Source organism: Thunnus maccoyii, chromosome 19 (genome assembly GCF_910596095.1).
Source record: "Thunnus maccoyii chromosome 19, fThuMac1.1, whole genome shotgun sequence".
Classification (NCBI taxonomy): domain Eukaryota; kingdom Metazoa; phylum Chordata; class Actinopteri; order Scombriformes; family Scombridae; genus Thunnus; species Thunnus maccoyii.
The window spans coordinates 4,876,762-4,897,293 of NC_056551.1; the positions used below are offsets into that span (position 1 = coordinate 4,876,762).

The 20,532-nt window shown below is 39.3% G+C and overlaps 1 protein-coding gene across 2 annotated transcripts in view; it reads right to left on the minus strand.

The window, feature by feature from the left end:
* Nucleotides 1-20,532, minus strand: part of vldlr (very low density lipoprotein receptor) — a 72,145-nt gene that overhangs the window by 14,505 nt on the left and 37,108 nt on the right. For both annotated transcript variants that reach the window (XM_042395941.1, XM_042395942.1), the window contains exons 5-15: nt 19,142-19,350; nt 15,228-15,390; nt 13,586-13,708; nt 12,365-12,487; nt 9,428-9,547; nt 7,671-7,796; nt 5,752-5,923; nt 4,865-5,089; nt 4,616-4,734; nt 2,752-2,891; nt 629-770 (exon numbers count right to left, since the gene is read on the minus strand). In XM_042395941.1, coding sequence (XP_042251875.1) covers nt 629-770; nt 2,752-2,891; nt 4,616-4,734; nt 4,865-5,089; nt 5,752-5,923; nt 7,671-7,796; nt 9,428-9,547; nt 12,365-12,487; nt 13,586-13,708; nt 15,228-15,390; nt 19,142-19,350 — 1,662 coding nt within the window. The remainder of the gene's footprint in view (nt 1-628; nt 771-2,751; nt 2,892-4,615; nt 4,735-4,864; nt 5,090-5,751; nt 5,924-7,670; nt 7,797-9,427; nt 9,548-12,364; nt 12,488-13,585; nt 13,709-15,227; nt 15,391-19,141; nt 19,351-20,532) is intronic.

Below are 20,532 nucleotides of genomic sequence, written 5' to 3' on the forward strand. Positions count from 1 at the left end.
TGTTGCAGAACCTCGCTGATGCAACAATGGGTGAAACTGTGCTTCTTTCCTGTTTTTTTTCAGGCACAGGCAGCATGTTGAAAACCAGTGGTTACGGGTGTGTCCCCATCCATTTATGGCTAATTGTGGGAGTGGAAATGAGGTTCATGCACCTGCATCTTTTTCCAAAATAACAGATTCATCTGACTATTCCTTCTTTGTGTGTGCACACAGTTTCAGACATGATTCTACAGTTTTATGCATCTGGATCTGTATCTTGAGTTGAGATTGTTGTGTGATAAACCTGGTATGTTGGTACAGCTCGTTGCCTTCTTTCTTCCATTAATCTCATGTAAATTATGTCACTAGCTAGTAGACCTGTCAGTTATGGCTGCATGATTACAGCTAAACTGATGATCATCATTAGTACTCCCTGTACCTGAATCATGTGTAATAACAGTCATTTCTGATTAACTTTCTCTTCATTAACTCACAGCAGCAGCTACTGTTTAAAAAAAAAAAAAAAAAAAAGGGGCTTTACCCTGGTGTTGCGGTAACATCACTGAGCTGGAAAATCATCTTATTCATCAATGACCGTCCGTTCCTCCTGCCGCCCCTCCCTTCACCCATTATACCAGCAGGTTCTTACCTGATAGCTGGATCAGCTCATGGTACACTATGATGTCCTGTGGGTCATTCAGGTTGCTGGCCAGTGTCATAACATCAGAGCCGGTGAACTTGTTTGCACCAAAGATAGCTTTATTTTCTCCATCTGTCCAGAAGACACGATCCTGGAGAGAGGACAGAAAAAATACATCTTATTTTTATACAAATGGCTAAAAGCTTTAACTATTATAATGTCGGAGCTGCCTGGATATAATAAAATAAAAACTGCTGCCATTATCAGAATTATTTTCTATATCAGAGTGCATTATCACACTTAAAGGTCACTATTCACAGACGAGAAATCAGTGAAACAGAAAACTGTCATCCATTGTTTGATGTATTTTGGCTGTAAATGAGTATTTTTGGTTACTGTAGTTTAACCATAAAATAGCAGTATTGTTGCCATGGTTACTTGTAGCAGTTTGAAGTACCCTGATATACAGTTTTAATAAACATCTGCCAGCTAATCAGAAACAAGACTTCCAGACACCCTGGTATTAATATTAATATCATGTAAATATACTTATCCTGCCTAACTAGAATCAATTCTTTCTGCATGTAATTAATACTTTTACAAAAGCTGAGCTTTCTACTAACTATGTTACATTTGCTGTGAGTGGTATTTTCTTACATGAATAAAAGAAAAGTAATTTCTACAAAATACCTCTAGGAGATTGAGCAGAGATGCATCTATATTCATTTTGAAAAATTTGAAAAAAAAAGTGATATTTGATACATTTATTTTCTCAATTTAGATCTTCTGATGAATTTCCACATGAGTGTGAGGCAACTATAGTGTATAAAAGAAATGGGGGATGGAGAGATTCTGCATCACAAATCCAGCCATCTGTGCTCTGAGACCATCTGTGTCATGTTCCTGCACTGCACCACAGAGACCACCTTGTCAATCAGATTCATGTCTATGTATACATGTGTGCTCTGTTTTTATCTGTTCAGCCTTGGGGGCTTTCACTGCTCATGCTAGCTACCTTGTTCTTAACATTTATCCACATTAAAAAAAAACTGCACATTCTTTGCAGCAGAGGATTTTTCCCCATGAAGGAGCTACGAGACTGCAAGTGATGAGAGCACTGAACAGAAAATGCTTTCATGGACTGTTTATAACTTCATCTGCTGGCAAAAGGTAGGAATTTATTTAAAAAAAAAAATTTTAACTATGAAGAGTGCTACAGGATGCCATTTAGTTGAATCACTTGTTAAAACTGTGCATCTGCATGTGAATAAATGTGTCATCTGTCAGAGCGAGAGCGAGTTAGTAGTTGTATGAGTGGGTGAAGGTGAGAGCGAAGAGAGCCACATGTTCACGATTCTGAGATTCACAAAGATAACATGCAAGAGACTCAGTGCAGATACATGAAGAGTGAAGGTTTTAATCAGTAGATATTGACTCTAAAAATACAGGACACGAGTTTACAGATATAAAATGTGTGTGAACCTTCAAGTGTGCTGGTTTGAGCTAAAGATACTAGCAATGTGCTCACAAGTACACATCCCCCCTGATTGTCATTTCATAGATGTTATAAGTGAGAGAAACAGACTTGACAGTCAGAAAGGAGCACATATTGGACAACTGAGTAAACAAAGAGAAAACCACATTGAACGATATGTAGACTATGATTAGAGTTGCATTGCTAGGCAACCCTGTGAGAACCTGAATTCTTGTTTATGACTTGACAAAAACAGAAACGGACGTCATTCATCAAAAAAAGATTGCCTTGCTCATTCATACTGCAATTTAAGCAGAAAAAGGAAACAAGGACTGTAAACTTCAGAGAGGAGAACTTCAGGTAAGTGGTGCCTCTACACTAAAAGCTGATTAACTGTATAATAAAATACTATCAGCCCAGATCCAGGACTGTCAAGACAGACTATCATACTAGATATATTGTATGATGGTCCTGGATCAGGGCTACTGTTTGGCCAGTTGTTTTTTTTTTTGTTTTTGTTTTTTTTTAATTTTCTTACATATGTCTAAATTCCTGTTGTAAAAATCAAACACAATAGAAATAGTCTTAATGAGAACAATAGGCAGTCACTGGATCAGAAACAGAGATGATGTAAGGGAGAATTTAACAGCAGCAGTACCTCAAAAACAGTGAGAGCGAAGGGGTGAGCCAGGTAGTCTGACGACTGCAGTACTTTCTTCCTGTTGTCTCCGTTCAGGTCGATGCTGCAGACCATGTGCAGCTTAGAGTCGACCCAGTACAACCTGCCTTTGATCAGATCTGAGAGGAAGATGAAGTGTATGAAGAAACAGGAGAGAAGTGAAAAGGGTGAGAAATATAAGATGAAGAAGACAGAAGAATGAAGAAGTAAATAATGGAGAGTAAACAAGAAAAGGTGAGTGGAAAGACGGAAGGGAAAGGAGGTGTGGGGAGAAAGTAGTGATTTAAGCCCAAATGAACATTGAATTAAGGGGAGTTGAAGAGAGAACAAGGGGATGAAAGGATAAAAAAAAACCAAGAAGAGTACAGAAAGAAGATGAGGCATGAAGAAGAGGAGTGAAGAAGGAGCAAAAAAATAAAAATCAATACAACATTTCATTAACAAGGACAAATCGATGACTTAACCACTGTGAGGGGGTTGCAGGCTCAGGAGGAGAAGAAACTGAACAAAGGAGAACATTCGATTACATGATCCGGTCAGGTGTCAGATGGTAGTGAAGGGACTTGGATTTTTAAACTCCAGTTAACTCTGTTATTAAATATTATCCATTTACATCCAATGTATTCCAGGCGTGGGGTTATTTTTAATAAGAGGCTTTATTGGTCCCCAGGGGGAAATCCACAATGTCTAATAAGTGGTGAGGCTGCATTTTTCATTGGGGTCAGAAGTCAGTCATTAGTAAATGCATTGCATGAGGTCAACAAACTGCTACTTCAAATTGTGTATAAAAACTAGAAATATCTACAATTTTCCCTTGAAGCAGTGAAAGAGGTTGAAAACAGAAGCACTGAACAAAATATAGGTAGCAGATTAACCTTAAGCACTGAAAGGAGCTGAACTGTCAACTGTGGTGAAAGTGTTAAAGGAGTTCAGGTGTCAGTTGAGGATTAAGCATTGCAAGTATAAACCCTGAAAGAAGTTGAAAAAGCATTTGAAACAGAGGCACTGAACAAAATCTGAGTGGCAGACTGAGAAGAGTTGAAATATGGGCTGCCAATAATCATTTACACACCAAAGAAATATATTCAACATTTACCTGGTGTATATCATTTGCCAGAAAACTCAGAACTTGCTAATACGAGATGTAAAGTCGGGCAAAATCCACAATATCTAAGTTTACAATTTGAAAAGGACTGCTCAAGCTCACCATAAATTTACCTTTTTTTTTTTTTTTTTAGTAAATCCTGTTTTCCCTCAGCCTATTTCAGTTAGTGATTACCTCCATTTCTCTGAATGCCTTTTAACAACCCACAGAAAATGAATGGGCATTCAAAAATAGCCATGTCGCTTTATAGATGATAGGGTGAGGCTGACTGACCACACCCCTGTAGCTTCACTGCATTCTGCTCATTTTCCTGCTCTTGTGTGAGATGGGAACCTTCTATAGTGAGGCAGATATATTGATATCACAATGTTTATTTGTATGATATAGTACATTTTCTGAAAAATCAATTAAGACACTGTTAATGGATAAAATACCAAGCTAGTAATAACTGATTTGTCAGATATTCAATTTGCTGGATTAGCCAAACACATAATACTTCAGTTATCTCAATGGTCAAAGAAAATCCCATAAAATATAAGATATTGTCATTAAACAGACCTGCTCGCCAATGGTTTATGATTGTTAGAGTGCATTTTCCTTTTCATGTAATGGATCAGCAGTGAAGAAAAGATCAGCAGTGATGATGTGGACATAGATGACTCATTGGTTCTGCAGTGTGTGTGTTAGTGAGTGTGTGTGTGTGTGTGTGTGTGTGTGTGTGTGTGTGTGTGTTCCTACCAAGGGTTATTCCATTAGGCCACTGGATGTCTGTCGCCACCAGAACCTGCCTGTCGACTCCATTCATACCAGACTTCTCGATCTTGGCTGGCTCGCCCCAATCAGACCAGTACAGAAACCTAGAGGAGCAACACAGACACGCACATATATTAATTTAACAGATCACTTAATGGACGCTGTAAATTAATAGGACAAGGTTTCCACTCGTCATCGTCAAAACAAAACCAAAAAAAAAAGCTTTCCACCCACCCAGACAGTGGATCCACAGCAATGGCAGCCGGTTCTTTGAGGCTTCTGTTGAACAGAACTTTCTGCTTGGTTCCATTGAAATTGGCTACAGAGATGGTTTTGGTGCTGAGATCAGACCAGTACAGGTTCTTATAGATCCAGTCCACAGCGATTCCCACAGGAGTCTGGACATTGTCTATCACTTTGTTGTGGGTGCCGACGTCCCCTCGTTTGTCCAGCACAGTGCTGCCGGGTAGAAAGGACAGAGACCGTTTCACTCACACACACAAGTTTAACTGTCCAACATATGAATGTAAATGTCGATTCATTGACTAATTTCATACAGACAATCAAAACACAAAACAATGAGGGACAAAGTTTCACAACCAGTCTTGCCTGAACAAGATTAAAAGTGTGTAACCACACTATTGGTCCCAGGAGGCTAAAAGGTTCTTTACACAGCAGGAAAATATAAACAGACTCAGCTTGTCCAGGTTCAGCTCTACCCAGTCAAACCCAACATGGTCCCATTGGAAGATTAAAATGCTGACAACATTTTCACTATTAAACAACACTAAATAATAATTTAATATTACTGATGAGGCAGTAGACAGTTTTCTGGGGTATATTGGTTTCAGGACTTGAAATAAAAATTGTGGAAATATTGATAGTCAACAGTTATTATTATGCTGTGTTCAGATCATATGGAAGTTACAGTAATTACTGGTAACTTGTAAATAGATCAAAGATCCAAGTTGTTATCAGGACTGGGGAAACAGATTTTTCTGTAAGCGTTCATATATCCAAATTGCCACTTAATAACACCGAAGTTCCTGAAAATTTCAAACAATTATGGACGCAATGTCAGCCAAAGTTCGTTTGTTCAAAGTAATTAAACCCAAATCTACCTGTATATGGCCTTCTGGCCCAGGTCAGCCCAAAAGATCATCTGTTGGCCGAAGTCTGCATCCAGAGCCACCGTGTTCCTCTGCTGCTCCACAATCTGAGTGTACTCCTTCCTCTCCAGACCGAGACGACGGATGTCACGACGGTTAGTGAAGATCAGGCAGGGCTCCTTACCTGAGGACAGGACAGACTTTGTTAAATCAGAGACTAGAGGTCAGTCTGACAACTCATCTGTTTAAAATGTACTTCAGGTTGCACTGATCTTCTTTTTGATGCTGGAGCCTTTCATATCTCTTAGACCTGATGAGTATCTGATCCCTGAAGTCTTATTTAAATGTTTAAAAGCCTATTCAAGTGTTTGAAGTCTTTTTATATTCTTTCATGTCATCCAGAATATTTCACAACATTGAAAATCAATGACATATTAATAGCAGTAGATAACCATTTACTGAGTAAATGTTCCAAATAAATTAAATTATCTGAAAATTATCTGTGATCAAAGTTTTTTTTTTTTTTTATTACAATTATTAGAGTTTATAGGGTCTGATGACAAATTATCAACAACAACATTATTAACAAACAAACAAACACACACACACACACACACACACACACACCCTCCGTCAGGCTGATACAGTGATGGTCTTTGTCAACAAGCGACACAATCAAGTCTTTTTACTGCTGAAACAGTCAAACAGCATGTGATCGGATTAGAGAATGACATCTCTTCTCCAGCTGAACGACAAACCCAGAGCCTTTCTAAAGAAATTTGAGAGTTATCATTAATGATAACCACTTCAACATTTGCAGTTCATTTCTACAACTTCAGATTCTTCTGGTTTCTTCTTTTTCCACGTACCACGCTGTTTTATGAAGAGAGGCAGTGTTTTGTTCACTATGCACAGATTTGCCCTCATTTAGATTTTCAAAGCTGGTTTTAAGATTTGAACTAATGACCGTTAGGTTAAATACCAACTTCAGCATGTACAAGGCTAGTGGTTCTCAACCTGTAAGATGTGTTGCTAATATATTCTTGTTGTTTTTCTTTCTAAAATGCTGAAGATGATTTTGCCTGCCATTTTACATCCTAAACAACATTACTTTTTGTGAAACGTTATTTTAAGAGTCAGAAATGATGTCAGTCTATCTATGCTAACAGTGGGACCAGGAGAAAAGCTAAGAAAAGTGGTTCATGATATCCTCCACTGAAATCTGAGTTTTTCCTGATTCAGCTGAAAAGAGCCAATTTTACACACAGTCCACACATTCTCCAAAACACTGGAGCTGAAAATATGATCCCACACAATTGAAGCTTGACTTTATTTCTGACCACAGTGGTCATTTATTCAAAATATATTATGGCGGCTTGTGATCCATATGACATTATGACAGTAATTAATTGCACGTTGAAAACTATTCTATGACAACCCATCATTTTGTGGGACATTCTGGTTAATTTTGGCATTTTCAGGAGCTTTTTGATAACTGTAAAGCTGCCAGTTTACCCATCTAAAACTAACACAGCCTAATACAACAGCCCTGCAATAAATGCTACCTTCATGAGGGTCATAATGTTCAGTCCACATTGGTATAAATGGGGCTCAGTGTAATGCAATACAATTCAACAGCACTACAAACTACAGCCTCCAAAAATGACAGGCTGTTTTGGAAAGATGTTGATTAACCTTTTCTGTCAGGTCAAACATCCTGACTGTAGTCTGGTTTGGCTCTCTGTAGTGCTTTTTATATTGCTACTATATAATTATCTGTTTTGAACAGAAACAAAGTGAAAAAGCCAGAAACAAAAAAGAAAATAAAAGTAAAAATTTGGTGTCATAGTTGATCACTGTGCATCTTTAGTGAGATTGAGAGCTGCTGTTATATTTCGGGGGAGTCATGTTTTTCCCAGCTGTTGACTCACCGACGGCCTTGCAGACTCCGGTGGTCGGATCCATCTGGTAACCGTTGTGGCATTCGCACTTGTATCCTCCCTTCAGGTTGATGCAGATCTGACTGCAGATGCCAGGGTTCAAACACTCATTGATGTCTGTAGAGAAAGAGAGAGGAGTGTAAGAAAACAGGAAAACAGCTGGTGTCTGACATGTTTAATTAATCAAGGCTGCATGAGCGCTTCAATCTGGGTGATCAGACGTTTGCACACAGCTCACACAGAAACTGTTAAAAACCTATCTGGACAAAGTTTTCACAGTCATTTATTCTTTGCTTTTGTGAAAACAATTTCCGAAACATTCCCAGGATTCCTATTGCATGGGATTGTAAACTCGTGTGAGCTTGGAATACACAAAATGAAAATTTAATCCAACTTTAATTGCTGTTGATGTTTTGCCAGAATGCTCTTTAGCAACAAGCTGCTCTCATCAGAATTAAATGTAAACACACAAATGTTTTCAGCTTGTTTAGTGGTGATTTTAAATCTGGGGACTAGATTAAGAGCCTCTGTGCAACCAGCGGGGTCCATTCCAGATGGGATTATACACAATATCCACTGGAGTGTTTGAGGCCAAGATTGACTCAATAACAAAACTGTGTCGGATCTGTGCCTCCTGAACATGACCAAGAGGATTTTAGCTTTTAGAAAAAAAAAAAAAAAAAAGATTACAACACAGCCAATCACATTACACACTGAACCCTTTTGAGGCTAGAAGTGTACAATAAGAACATGTAGCAGCCATAACTGAAATATTTCTAAGTCACACTACCAGTATACATCATGTCTGACCTTGCCTGTTGGATTACTGATTTCCTAGAGAGACAAAAACAGTAATGACTCTTTCCTCAAGAGTGTTGAACAAAATGATGGAAACATATTCATTAAACCAGAATGTGAAAACACAAACGGAAGAGAATCAACAGTTTTTCCAGCCTTGACGTTTTCTTTTCAAACTGTCGAGTAAAATAATCTGCTAGGGACATGCATCAACATTGCAATACTTCAATAAATTACCAAATACCCAAGTCAATTTATTTCCCATGTATCTGAGAAAACAGGAAAATATGACATAATATGTAATGATGCTCTGAAAGCTTGTTGGTCATGTGGTCAAACTTTTTTCATAATCTGTTGTGAAGTCAGATTTCTGTGATTTTAATAATGAGAATTGCTGAGGTCTTCACGGGTTCATCTGATAACTGAGACCCAGCCAGGGACCAGTTATATTCAACCAGGTCAGGTAGGGTTCCTCTATATCAGCTCAGACCACATGGTGGGTATTAATCACTACAGAACAAAAATAGCATGTATTACTACTCTTTTGACTGCAGCTGCTTGTTCATTGGAGCTTTGTGCTGCTCCGAGTGTTTGTGGCGAACAGAGTCAAACTGAGAGAACACACATTTTGGATCAGGTCCAATTATTCTCAGGTTTATTTGCCTGGGTTTCACTTTCCTCAGGTCCCTGTCAGATTGGGTCTCGTTTTTTGGGTTTTTTTTTTTTTCGAAAATGCATATATTGGCTTCAGGATGGTTTTTCTTGGGTCACTGTTTATGCTTGACCAAATTTATGCTCGAAAATAACTTCATCCATTATTGAGGTTGTACAAGTGCTGTTGACTTGTGTGTATTTATGATTGATGCTACATCGCAGGACGTTGCTGAATAACTAGTATAAAAATGATGTTTCTACATTAAATTGTCATTAAATGTCAAAAGGTCACATACCTCCGCAGGTCTTGTGGTCTATGAGCTGCAGTCCAGGTGTGCAGTCACACTCAAAGCCAATTGCCATGTCTTTACAGATGTGAGAGCAGCCGCCGTTGTTCAGGAGACACTCATTTATATCTGAAGCACATGAAGGAAAAACAGCTTTGTATAGCCAAGAGGACAGTTATAATGCAAGCAAGACACACACAGTAGTTGCCATTTTAAACTGTAACTATTTTTAGAAGGGCTTGGGAAAATAGCATTTTGATGCTAAAACATATGTACGTCAAGCAAAATTTGAATTTTCAGATTTGAATACATATGGAACACTACTGGGAAGCTACAGAGTTAAAAAAAGGACCTGCCCTTTAAACACAAAGGAGCAGCGGCCCTATTCGCCCTAATCTCAGATCCCTCTGGATGTCTGAGCCCAGTCACCCTGTGAAAGGTAATTCATCTTGGCTCATTTTGTCAGTGACTACACAAAGCTCATCATGATCATAGGTTGGAAAGTAATCTAAAAAACTGCATTTCTCTATATTTTGTTTATCTATATCTGCTCCAAGTATGTACATAAAAAAAAGAGAGAAAGAAAAGTTTAAATGTGCACTCGAAGGGCAGCAAATTCTGTAGTTCAAGCAGCATTAAGCTCCACGAGGACAAGGTAGATACACACAGTTTGGTATTTGACTCACAGTTGTCCAGTACAGACCTTTAACTTGACATCGTGCAGTAAGTTCTTCGATTTATTTAAAAATTAAAAAAGATTAAATTTCACTGCTCCGTAGGCTAAAAACTCAGCATGTAATATTAAAAAAGTTTCCTTCTCTCAATTCAACAAAGCAGGCAGTGGACCAATACTTGAAACAGGATTATTTAGCTTGTTGCCATTTGAACAACATTACAGTTTAAGATAAAAAACAGTGTCATATTCTCAGAGTTTTAGAATTATTTGACCCATGAAAATGGATCATTTACATGATATGCCAATCTTCTTCATGATTGAGCCTCAGTACAGGCTCAGACATTTAGTATTCTGATAGTGGAGTTTTTTGATCAATGAAAGAGAATTATTTAGAAGCACTATTCGTTTTTCTCACACTGAACTGCAAGACACATTAAATGTGCATTAGGCTGAATTTACTTTAAAAACCCACATATCAGCATAAATTAAAGTGCAACAGAGAGGAATGTCATGTAGTTTTAACCCGATGGCCCAAATTAAACTCTCCTCTTTCAGGTACGGACACTTTTCTGGCCACAGGAAGAGACAAATCGTCTCTTGACCAGTGACTCGGTGCTCTGTCCAGAGAAATCTTAATGTTGGAACTTCTTTCACTTTTCACCATGATGGCTTGATTTAGTACAAAGCAGCAGAATATAGAATAAGCTTTCTGGCCATTCGAGTTCAAATACCTCTTGTTCAAACAGTTTCCTGTTGCTGACATTTAGAGCTGCTGGCTCGGGAAGCGCTACAAGACTTTCTAACAAGTGACATTTGCAGATCACAGCTGTAGACAAACACTGTGGGTGGTCACAGCTCAGACTACAAGATCATTCATATTTGCACAGATTTTAGGGCAAATATGAAAATAGATACATTTGAAAAATAAAATAAAATCAATCATGTATTCTGGCTCTCAGTTGGAAGGGCTGTGGCATTTTAATCATCATCAGATTAGCATATATATTTTTCACAGACCACAACAAAATCTTTTGAAAGGAATGCATAACAGACAAATGTAGAGTGATCCTGGCTTTAGATGACCATTAAACTACAGACAGATGACAAATTAAAGGAAAAACCTGAATAAATGAGTGAAGAAACATAACAAATGCAGATGTTTCCACACAGGTGCACCTCATGGTGCAATTAAGCAATTAACATGCTCTGTGGTGTGTATAAAAATGATGACCAAGTCCAGTTGATTCTGATTTTGTATCAGCCTGGCTTTGATAGAGGGTTCATTGTTGGGGCAACGGATGGCAGGAGCTTCAGTCACAGACTGCTCAACTGGCTGGTAATAGGAGCAGTGACTAAAGTGACATCTGCATTTAGATCTATGGGAAAGACATCAGTAAATGGGGTCGGAAACTGTGGTCAAAAGCGCACATTTGATGACTGTGATGCTCGTGCAATAGTGTGATATGTAAGGAAAAACACAAGAGCAACTCTTCCTCAGGTGACTGAGAAGGTCAATGCAGGACGTGATCAGACTGTATCAGCCAGAACAGTCCGCCTACAATTACATAGAGAGGGATATTATAGCAGGGTTGCAGTGCATAAACCCCTCATTACAAAGATGGATGCACATTTGAGAGTTCAGTGGTGCAAAAACCACAGGCACTGGTCTACAGTGATGTGGAATAAAAGTGATATTGTCAGATGAGTCATCTTTCAGCATATTCTTAACAAGTGGGTGAGTGCATGTATGGCGTACACAGAGAACAGTAAAGGCCTGAATGCTTGACCCCTACAGTGAGGAGATCTGGTGGTTCTGTTATGCTGTGGGGGGCATTTTGCAGGTATGGTTTGGCTCCACTTGTCCCCTTAGAGGGAAGAGTCACTGCTAATCAATAGAAAGTTGTTCTGCCCCAATTCACAGGGCACTGAATGGTATGATGAGTATGAAAATGATGTGAATCATATGCTATGACCTTCACAGTCACCAGATCTCAATCCAATTGAACACCTATGGGAGATTTAGGACTGATGTGTTAGACGGTGCTCTTCACCACCATCATCAAACACCAAATGAGGGAATATCTTTTGGAAGAAAGGCGTACATCCCTCCAGTAGAGTTCAGACACTTGTAGAATCAATGCCTAAGGCACACTGAAGCTGTTCTGGTGGCACGTGGTGGCCCAACACCTTATTAAGACACTTCATGTTGGTTTTTCCTTTAATTTGTCACCCGTCTGTAGGTTTTTGAAGATGCAGATTTTTTTACTCACTGCATTCCTTGATGGGTTCGTCGCTCCAGTCGGGACAGTCTCGGGCCTTGTTGCACACCTTGCTCATCTCGATACACTCCCCGCTGCGACACTTGAACTTCTCTGGCCCATTACACTGAGTCACTGTGGGGACATCCAAAGAATTTCAACATGTAAAAGAGCTGACACTGCTTATAGTACATGCAACACTTTTTTTCCCCTTTGGAAATGCTGCATATCAGGATAAAACTTTTCTTTTACAGTTCTCTCATATTGTACAGAGCCAGGTTAACCGTTTCCCCTGCAGTCTTTATGCTAAGCTAAGCTGAACACTTCCTGAATTCATCTCCATACTTAGCTCAAAGACATGTGAGTTATCAAACTTCTCATCTCACTCTTGGCAAGAAAGCAAATAAGCGTCCTTCTGAAAATGTCAAACTCCTCCACTGAAGTTGACTGATTAGTTGAAACTTCACAGTTTCTCAGATCTGTACAATATGAACTCAGCAATTGAGACAGCAGAGAGAGCAAGATGCTGTAACTCATCGAAAAACATCACAGCAGACAGTTTTGGAAAGGTTTCATAAACCCAAGAGTTGAAGGTTTTCTCGGTCCTTCAAATGAGCATACAATCTTTCAGTTTGGTTTAAAAACAGAAGTCACTAAAATAGTCATGCAGTCTGGAGTTTTCAAACCGAACAGTGACGACAATCTCATTCAGCTGTCTGAGTCAGAATCTGCACTGCAACACAAACTTGTCACTCTTTCAAGTCTCTTTTCACAAACATGTTTTCTGTTCCTGGAGGAAAAGTAAAAAGAACAAAGGAAACAAGGTAACAGTTTTTTTTTTAAATTCATCTTCTAGGTGAGCACAAAAATAAAGCAATGTATTAGAACACCCAGAAGTAGACTGTGAAAGCATTAGATCACTGTGTATACTGTGTTGAGGTCTTCTTTAAACAAACCTGAGCACAACCTGAGGTGAATAGTGATATTTTCCTTTGTAACACATCTGGAAAATATGTAAAGACCATTTACATGCCCACAGCATCTACACTGACACACTCACAGCTCCTGAACCTCAGGCCAGCCTGAGGTGGAATATACAAACACACACGTACGCAAAGACAAAAACATAAATAAATAAAAATAATGCTTCTGCACCTGAAAATGCCCTAAGGAGAATTACAAACCGTCATTTGTAAAGCGACACACACGCACACACACACACACAACACTTACTATTTTTGCAGTTGACTTCGTCTGAACCGTCGGTGCAGTCTCTGACGCCATTACACTGTCTGCTGCCCAGGATGCAGTTTCCATCATCACATTTGAACTGATCTGGTCCACAGGTGCGCACAGCTGCCAAGGACACACACAAACACACATCTGAGCTACACAGTTAACTGATAAATCCTTTGATTGTGTCAGCACTAGTTACATGATTGAGAGAAATGATCACAAAATGCTGATATTCTCTGGTTCTGAATATTAGAGGACATCAGTTTGTGTTCCGGAAAGTTCTGACGACATTTCTCACCATTGTCTGACTTGTTATAGTCCATATATTTGGCTCTACTGAAAACAAATCATTAGCTGCAACCCGATATGCCATCAGTACTAGCAACCCATGCTCCTACCCTGTCTGTGAGCACTCATATTAGAGGAGCCGTAACGTGCAGCAACTTCACTGGACTTTGGTTAAATTTTGGGCATCATATGCCATCAAAAATGCAGCAGTGTCATACACAAATCAGCCTTAAAACAATGTTATAACATTAGCTAAATCTGTTAACAGTTTATTTATGAGATTTCTTGTAACAGTCAGATGGAGTGTGCCTCTGAAAAACATCCATTTGCAGGGCCATATAGCCCTAGCACTCTGCCCTTTCCCTCTATCTCAACAAGAATCACGATACTCTAATCCTACACGTGAACGTGCAAAACAGAGGAGTGGGGGCAAGTGTTATAGGAAAGGGATGTTTTGGGATTGGCCATAACTCAACATATTTAAGCTTAGTATCCACTGCAGAGTGATTGGCAAATAGTGAAAAGCAGAAAAACATCCATCCCTTAGATCATCAATTATACAAACATTATGGAGTGTATGAGTCACAACTGCCAGATTATATTCTTGTCAGCCAAGATGGATTTTGTTAGGGAAAAAAAAAAAAGAACATAATCAAATGGGGCTGATGATTGACAAGTGATTTTTTTTTTTTTTTTTACCATGTCCTTATCACTGCAGGGATTCATTTAGGAGGTACATATCTGACAGATTAATAATTGAAGACAGATATCAAGTAATGAATGTCAAATGAATGCAAAGAGTGAAGGCACATAATGGCTCGCGAGCTGTGAGCTGTGTTTTTTCCAAATATTAACTGCTGGATTTATTTGGCTGAATTTATTCCAAAGTAAACATTTCTGAATGACACTGATCTTTTTCCCTCAGGTCAATACCTATTTTTACACATTTCAACTGATTTAAAAACAACTCATGTACACATTACTGCCCAGCCCACCACAGCATATTTTAGATTTTTGAAGCATATAAGGCTTGGATCTGTTGATATTTCTGTTTGTAATGTTCTGTAATGTTTAGCATTTCTAAATGAGTTTTCTTTCACTGGTTTACATCATTTCACTACAGGAGGAAAATCAACTTGCTTTATCACTGATTCATTCAGTTATCTTGGTGCTGTAGATCAAGTTCATCAACAGACCACATCAACAAAAAGAACAAAAACGTCCTACATCAGCAATTGTAAGCGCTGTTAATAAACTTCCCAGCAGGCTGCCGCCATAACAAAAATTAACGAGGTTATGATGTTAAAATGGTCCATATTTAGTGTGTGACTGGCAGCTGGTCTGTACGTACGACAGTTGGCTTCATCGCTGCCATCCTTGCAGTCAGGGTCTCCGTCACATCTCCACTTCTTGTGAATACACTCTCCTGAGCGGCACTGCATCTCACTGGACGAACACTTGGCCGGCGGCGTCGGGTGACGTCCGCAATGAGACGGAGACTCATCTGACTGGTCCTGCAGGAAGAGAGAAGACCAGAGATGATTTTAGAGTTACTATTGTAAACGAAGATGATCTTGTGAATGAGAATGTTTTGCTTTCCTTGTGTTTTAGCCAACATCATTAGTGAAGAGCTTTTTCACTTGCTGTTCATGCACCCTCATCAACACTTGCTCTCTTGTAGTCATTTCCTGGCAGGGAGCCTGCAATCCAACTGAACAAGACTTTTAAAGACCAGTTAGACTGGAAAATCTGACCAATTGGGATTTACGATGGTGATGTTTTGACCTTTGGACTAAAGACAAGTGATGCGACAGTTGAGTTTTTGTACTGATTAAATAGATGATATAAGATGTTCACTAGGAAGCTTTAGGTGTGGTGGTAGGCAGATTTTGTTACCTTTGAACAGAGCAAGGATACTCATTTCCCCTTGCTGCCAGTCTTTGTGCTAATCTAACCGGCTGCAGCCTTTCACATTTAAATGGGCATGAGTGTATCGATCTTCTCAATTCTATCTTATCGAATAAATCAAATAAAATTTTACATTTCGAAAAATGAGTAACTATTTGTTTAAGGGGTATTTGTCAACCTGGTAATTGTCCTCTTTTTGCATGTTATGACTATTTGTCCATTACATTTTATTCACCACCTACCTTACAGACATTTGGGAAAAAAACTCAATTAACAAACTCAAAAGTAAACATGATTAAAAAGGTAAGAATGCCTTTTAATCATGGCAAAGAGCACCAAGCCTCAGACAGCTTTCAAAAAAAAGCAAAAAAACAACTAAATTTAACAGAACAGGGATCATCTCAAACACTTAAATGTTATGATTAATAGTCATAACATCCCCTTGGTGACATAATTTGCAAATATGGTATCAATTTTCATTGCTATGCTGACGATACGCAGCTATATGTACCTGTAAAGCCAAATGACCTTTCCAAGCTCCTAAATTTACAGGCATGTCTATCAGAAATTTAAAAAAAATGGATGGATATGAACTTTTTGCTGTTAAATGCTGATAAAACTGAGTTATTAATTGTTAGACCAGCAAAATATGAGCATCAGCATGAGAACCTGAGTGTCAATATCGATGACTGTATTATCTCAAAGTTCGACCATCAAAAACCTTGGAGTGATTTTTGATTCCTGTCTGACATTTTGTTCTCATATCAAGGCTATTATCAAGACAGCATTCTTTCATCTTAGTAATATTGCCAAAATCAGACCTGTTCTATCCCTGCGTGATGCTGAAACCCTAATCCATGCATTTGTATCTTCCAGACTTGATTATTGTAATGTCCTTTTTTCTGGTCTTCCTGGTTGTTCTGCAGCTAGAATCTTGACAAAAACCACATCACACCCATTCTGATCTCTCTTCACTGGTTACCAGTGCAAGCTAGAGCTGATTTTAAGGTTCTTCTTTTAAATTATGAGGCCTTGCATGGGACTTGCACCACCTTACTTATCTGAGCTAATTACACCATATACACCAGCACACCCTCTTCACTCTCTCAATGCTGGTCTCCTGGTCATTCCTTCAGTTAACAAAAAAATCAGTTGGCTTCAGAGCATTTGCCTAGCGTGCCCCTTATTTCTGGAATGGCCTTCCATTACATGTTAAAGAAGCACGTTCAGTTGAAATCTTTAAATCAAGACTGAAAACCTACTTTTTTTCACTACATTACAGCCTTGATTGATAAAAGCATATCATCCGTTTGAACAAGTATCTACATTTCCTACTATTCAATGCCTTTACAATACAGACATTTTAGGGGTTTTCCCAAGATTTGCACAGATGTGAGCCATTAAAGAAAAGTATTAACCTCATTAGCAGAGAATCCAAACAAAGACGCACTGTTTGACAGGTGATCTGGGTGATGTATAGGGCAGAAATGACAGAGCATTTAGGAGTCAGATCTGACAGATGATTACCACTGTAATTAGAACTAAAACTAGACCATCAGACAGAATGGGATCAAGAGGAGCAGCAGGAAGAATTTCTCACACTTTCATCATCGCAGAAAGTCACCGACTCATGTGGGAGCAGATTAATGGAGTGTGAGAATGTGTGTGTTCGTGTGTGTCTGCAGCTCCAGAACTGTTAACAGTGATACAGGACTGGCTGGGTATGAGACAGTGTGCTGTATATACGAATGACAATGACCTTCCCCTTGAACACAGCATTTTAAAATATTTGTGGGTGTGAGCGTTTTGCGTCGGCCTCGTAATTTCCAACACAGACAATTAACAGGTACGCAAGAAAACACTGACTCAGGGGAAATTGTTCTGCTGTGTGTGAAAACGCATCAGGGGTGTCAAAGTCAGTGTGTGTGTGTGTGTGTGTGTGTGTGAGAGACCGTGTGTGTGTGAGTGAGGCAGGTCAATAACCAGTGGGTGTTGTGAAAATTAACCCAGCAGAACCGGTGTGTGTGTGTGTGTTTATGCATGCGGACCCAGGGATATCTGGGCAGTTGGGCATAGTGAGCCAAAATCTACTCAAAAGAACAAGAGGGCGTGTGATTGCTGTTGCTGCCTGTATACTTTGTGAAATTTGCACAATTATTAATAGTGAAAATTGTTAGTGGATGAACGGATGAACCCATGTAGTATAAAGGTAAAGATTTGAAGGTCAGGAGAGGGCAGATGGTAAGAGAAATTCACCTTCAACTCTGACTACCAGAGTTCTGCCTCACCAGTAATATACTGTAGGTTCAGACTGCTTCCCCTTCTCCATGCACATGACTGATTGAGGTGAAGATACACCTACTCTTCTGCCACACTAGTCGACCCAGGTTCAAATTCAGGGTGAGGAAATTTAGTGCCAGACTTATTGTAATTTATCATGAAATTAAAAATATTGTTCTTCCTTAGCCATGACAACAAGTTGACCTTAAACTGAACCTTTTGCAAAACCAACCATACACATGACGAGTGTACCTTGTGCAGAGGTCTTTTGGGTCCATTCTTATAACTAGAGAGGACAAAGCATTTGCAGTCAAGGCCCTGAGGCTCTGGAACAACCTGCTCAAACAAAGTTGTTTTTTTTTTTTAACCTTTATATTATAGTGGAATTTGTTTTACCAATTGCATCCAAGTCCAGTTGTATGTATTTTGTTTTTAACTGTTTTGTTTGGCTAACTGTTTAACAGCTTGCTATCATTTTTTGGCTTGTTCCAAACTGTGTTGGTATATTTTTTTTTTTTTAAAAAACAATATACACCCATACAGACATAAAATCCATCAGCAGATCATGGACTACTTTTTCAAAATATCAGACTGCAGAGTTAGCTAAAACTTAGTTAGAATTCAATTCATTTTAAATGGAGTTGTCTTTCTACAGTGCTGAATGGGTTTTGTATTGTACAACCAATGTTTAAAAAAAAAAAAAAAAAAAAAGACCAACTTATACTGGTTACACAGAAAACAGGCAGGACTGGATCCAGTAATTACCAATGTGTGGGCAATTTCAAAAGGTTGCCACTCATGTAGTCAGTAGTTACTGTCAACCCTCCTATCAGGCTTCTCAGACTTACTGCCCAAATCTGCTGCCATGAATCACTGCATGATTAAAAGAGGAGGGCATGGCTGCGATTCATAAGGACCAGATCCAGCCCAAGTAGAAATGCCGTGACAAATTCCCTCTTCTGTCCACGTCCTCTGATGTAATCTTCACTTTAATTATTTCTTTCCACAATTCGTAATCTGCTTTTTTAGAGTCTCTGTGTGTGTGTGTGTGTCATCTCATTGTGTTTTCTCTCTTACCTGGCAGTCGACGTCGTCGTCACACACCCAGCTGGCCGGGATGCACGACGACTTTCCACACTGGAACTCACTGGGGCCGCAGGAGGACGGAGCACACTCCACTTCATCTGAGCCATCGCCACAGTCGTCCTCACCGTTGCACACAAAGTTACGGGAAATGCAGCGGCCGCTGGCGCACGTGAACTCGTTTGGAGCACAGGTGATGTTACCTGGAGGCAGTTAGGAGGAGAGGTAGAGAATGTGAGAGAGTTAACAGCTCAGTCTATAAATATAAAATGCACTATTTAATTCCAACAAGAACAAAGTCACACAACTAATTTTATAAGATCATTTTAATCCAACTTATTTGATTGTAATAATAATAACCATTAATTTCAAGAATCTAAAATCTAGAACATTAATCCTGTATGATGTAAATTACAATTCATAGATTACCCTTAATTCACCCACTATCATGTAATTGTTAAGCTGTCATTTAAGAGTGTAAGAGAACTAAGACTTAGTGTCACTTTCAATCTTGAAACTGAACTCTTCATATAGATGACAGACATTTAGGCTACATTTACACCACCTTCAATTGCTGCAGCTCATGGGATTTTCTGGATGATTATGCTGTTTATCCTAGAATAGAAACCCCATGAAGTACCATTATATACTGACAGAGGCCAAATTACCCATGTAGCTTTTCCCTTCTACAGAGATCAGGGGACATAAGCTCAGTAACAGGAGCAAGAAAAACAAAGAATACAGCCATGAAAACGTCAATGATGAACATCTGCAATAGAATGGGTTGTACTAAAGAGCTAAATGATGTCATCTTTCCATTAAATCAGTTCAGTCAAATTTCAGTCCTGCTACATTTGTCCTGGGCAAGTCAAAGTGCTGTTACTGTGAAGCGGAAACGTCAACGGCTCAGCCGTGCAGCAGTAGGCCACACATACTCACAGAACAGCTGAGTGTTGAAGCAAGTAATCATTTGTCTCTGTCGAAACACTCACCACAGAGAACTAAACTGCCTGGGAAACAACATCAGCACAACTGTTTGTCAGATGCTTCATGACATGAGTCATGCCTGGCCTAGCAGCAGCAGCACAGAAGCTTAAGATGACCATGCACAAGCTTCGGCTGCAGTAATGCAAACAATACTCCGTTTGAACTGTGAAGCAGTGGAAATGTGTTCACCATTTGGCAATCTGATGAATCAGATGAATCTGGGTGTGGAAGACTTGACTGGCCTGCACAGAACCCTGAACTCAACCCCAGCCAACATGTTTGGGATGAACTGGAATGCAGACTGTGAGCCAAACCAACATCAGTGGTCGACCCGACTACTCTTGTGGGTTAATGTGAGCAAATGTCTGCAGCCAGGTTCCAAAATCTGGTGGAAACCC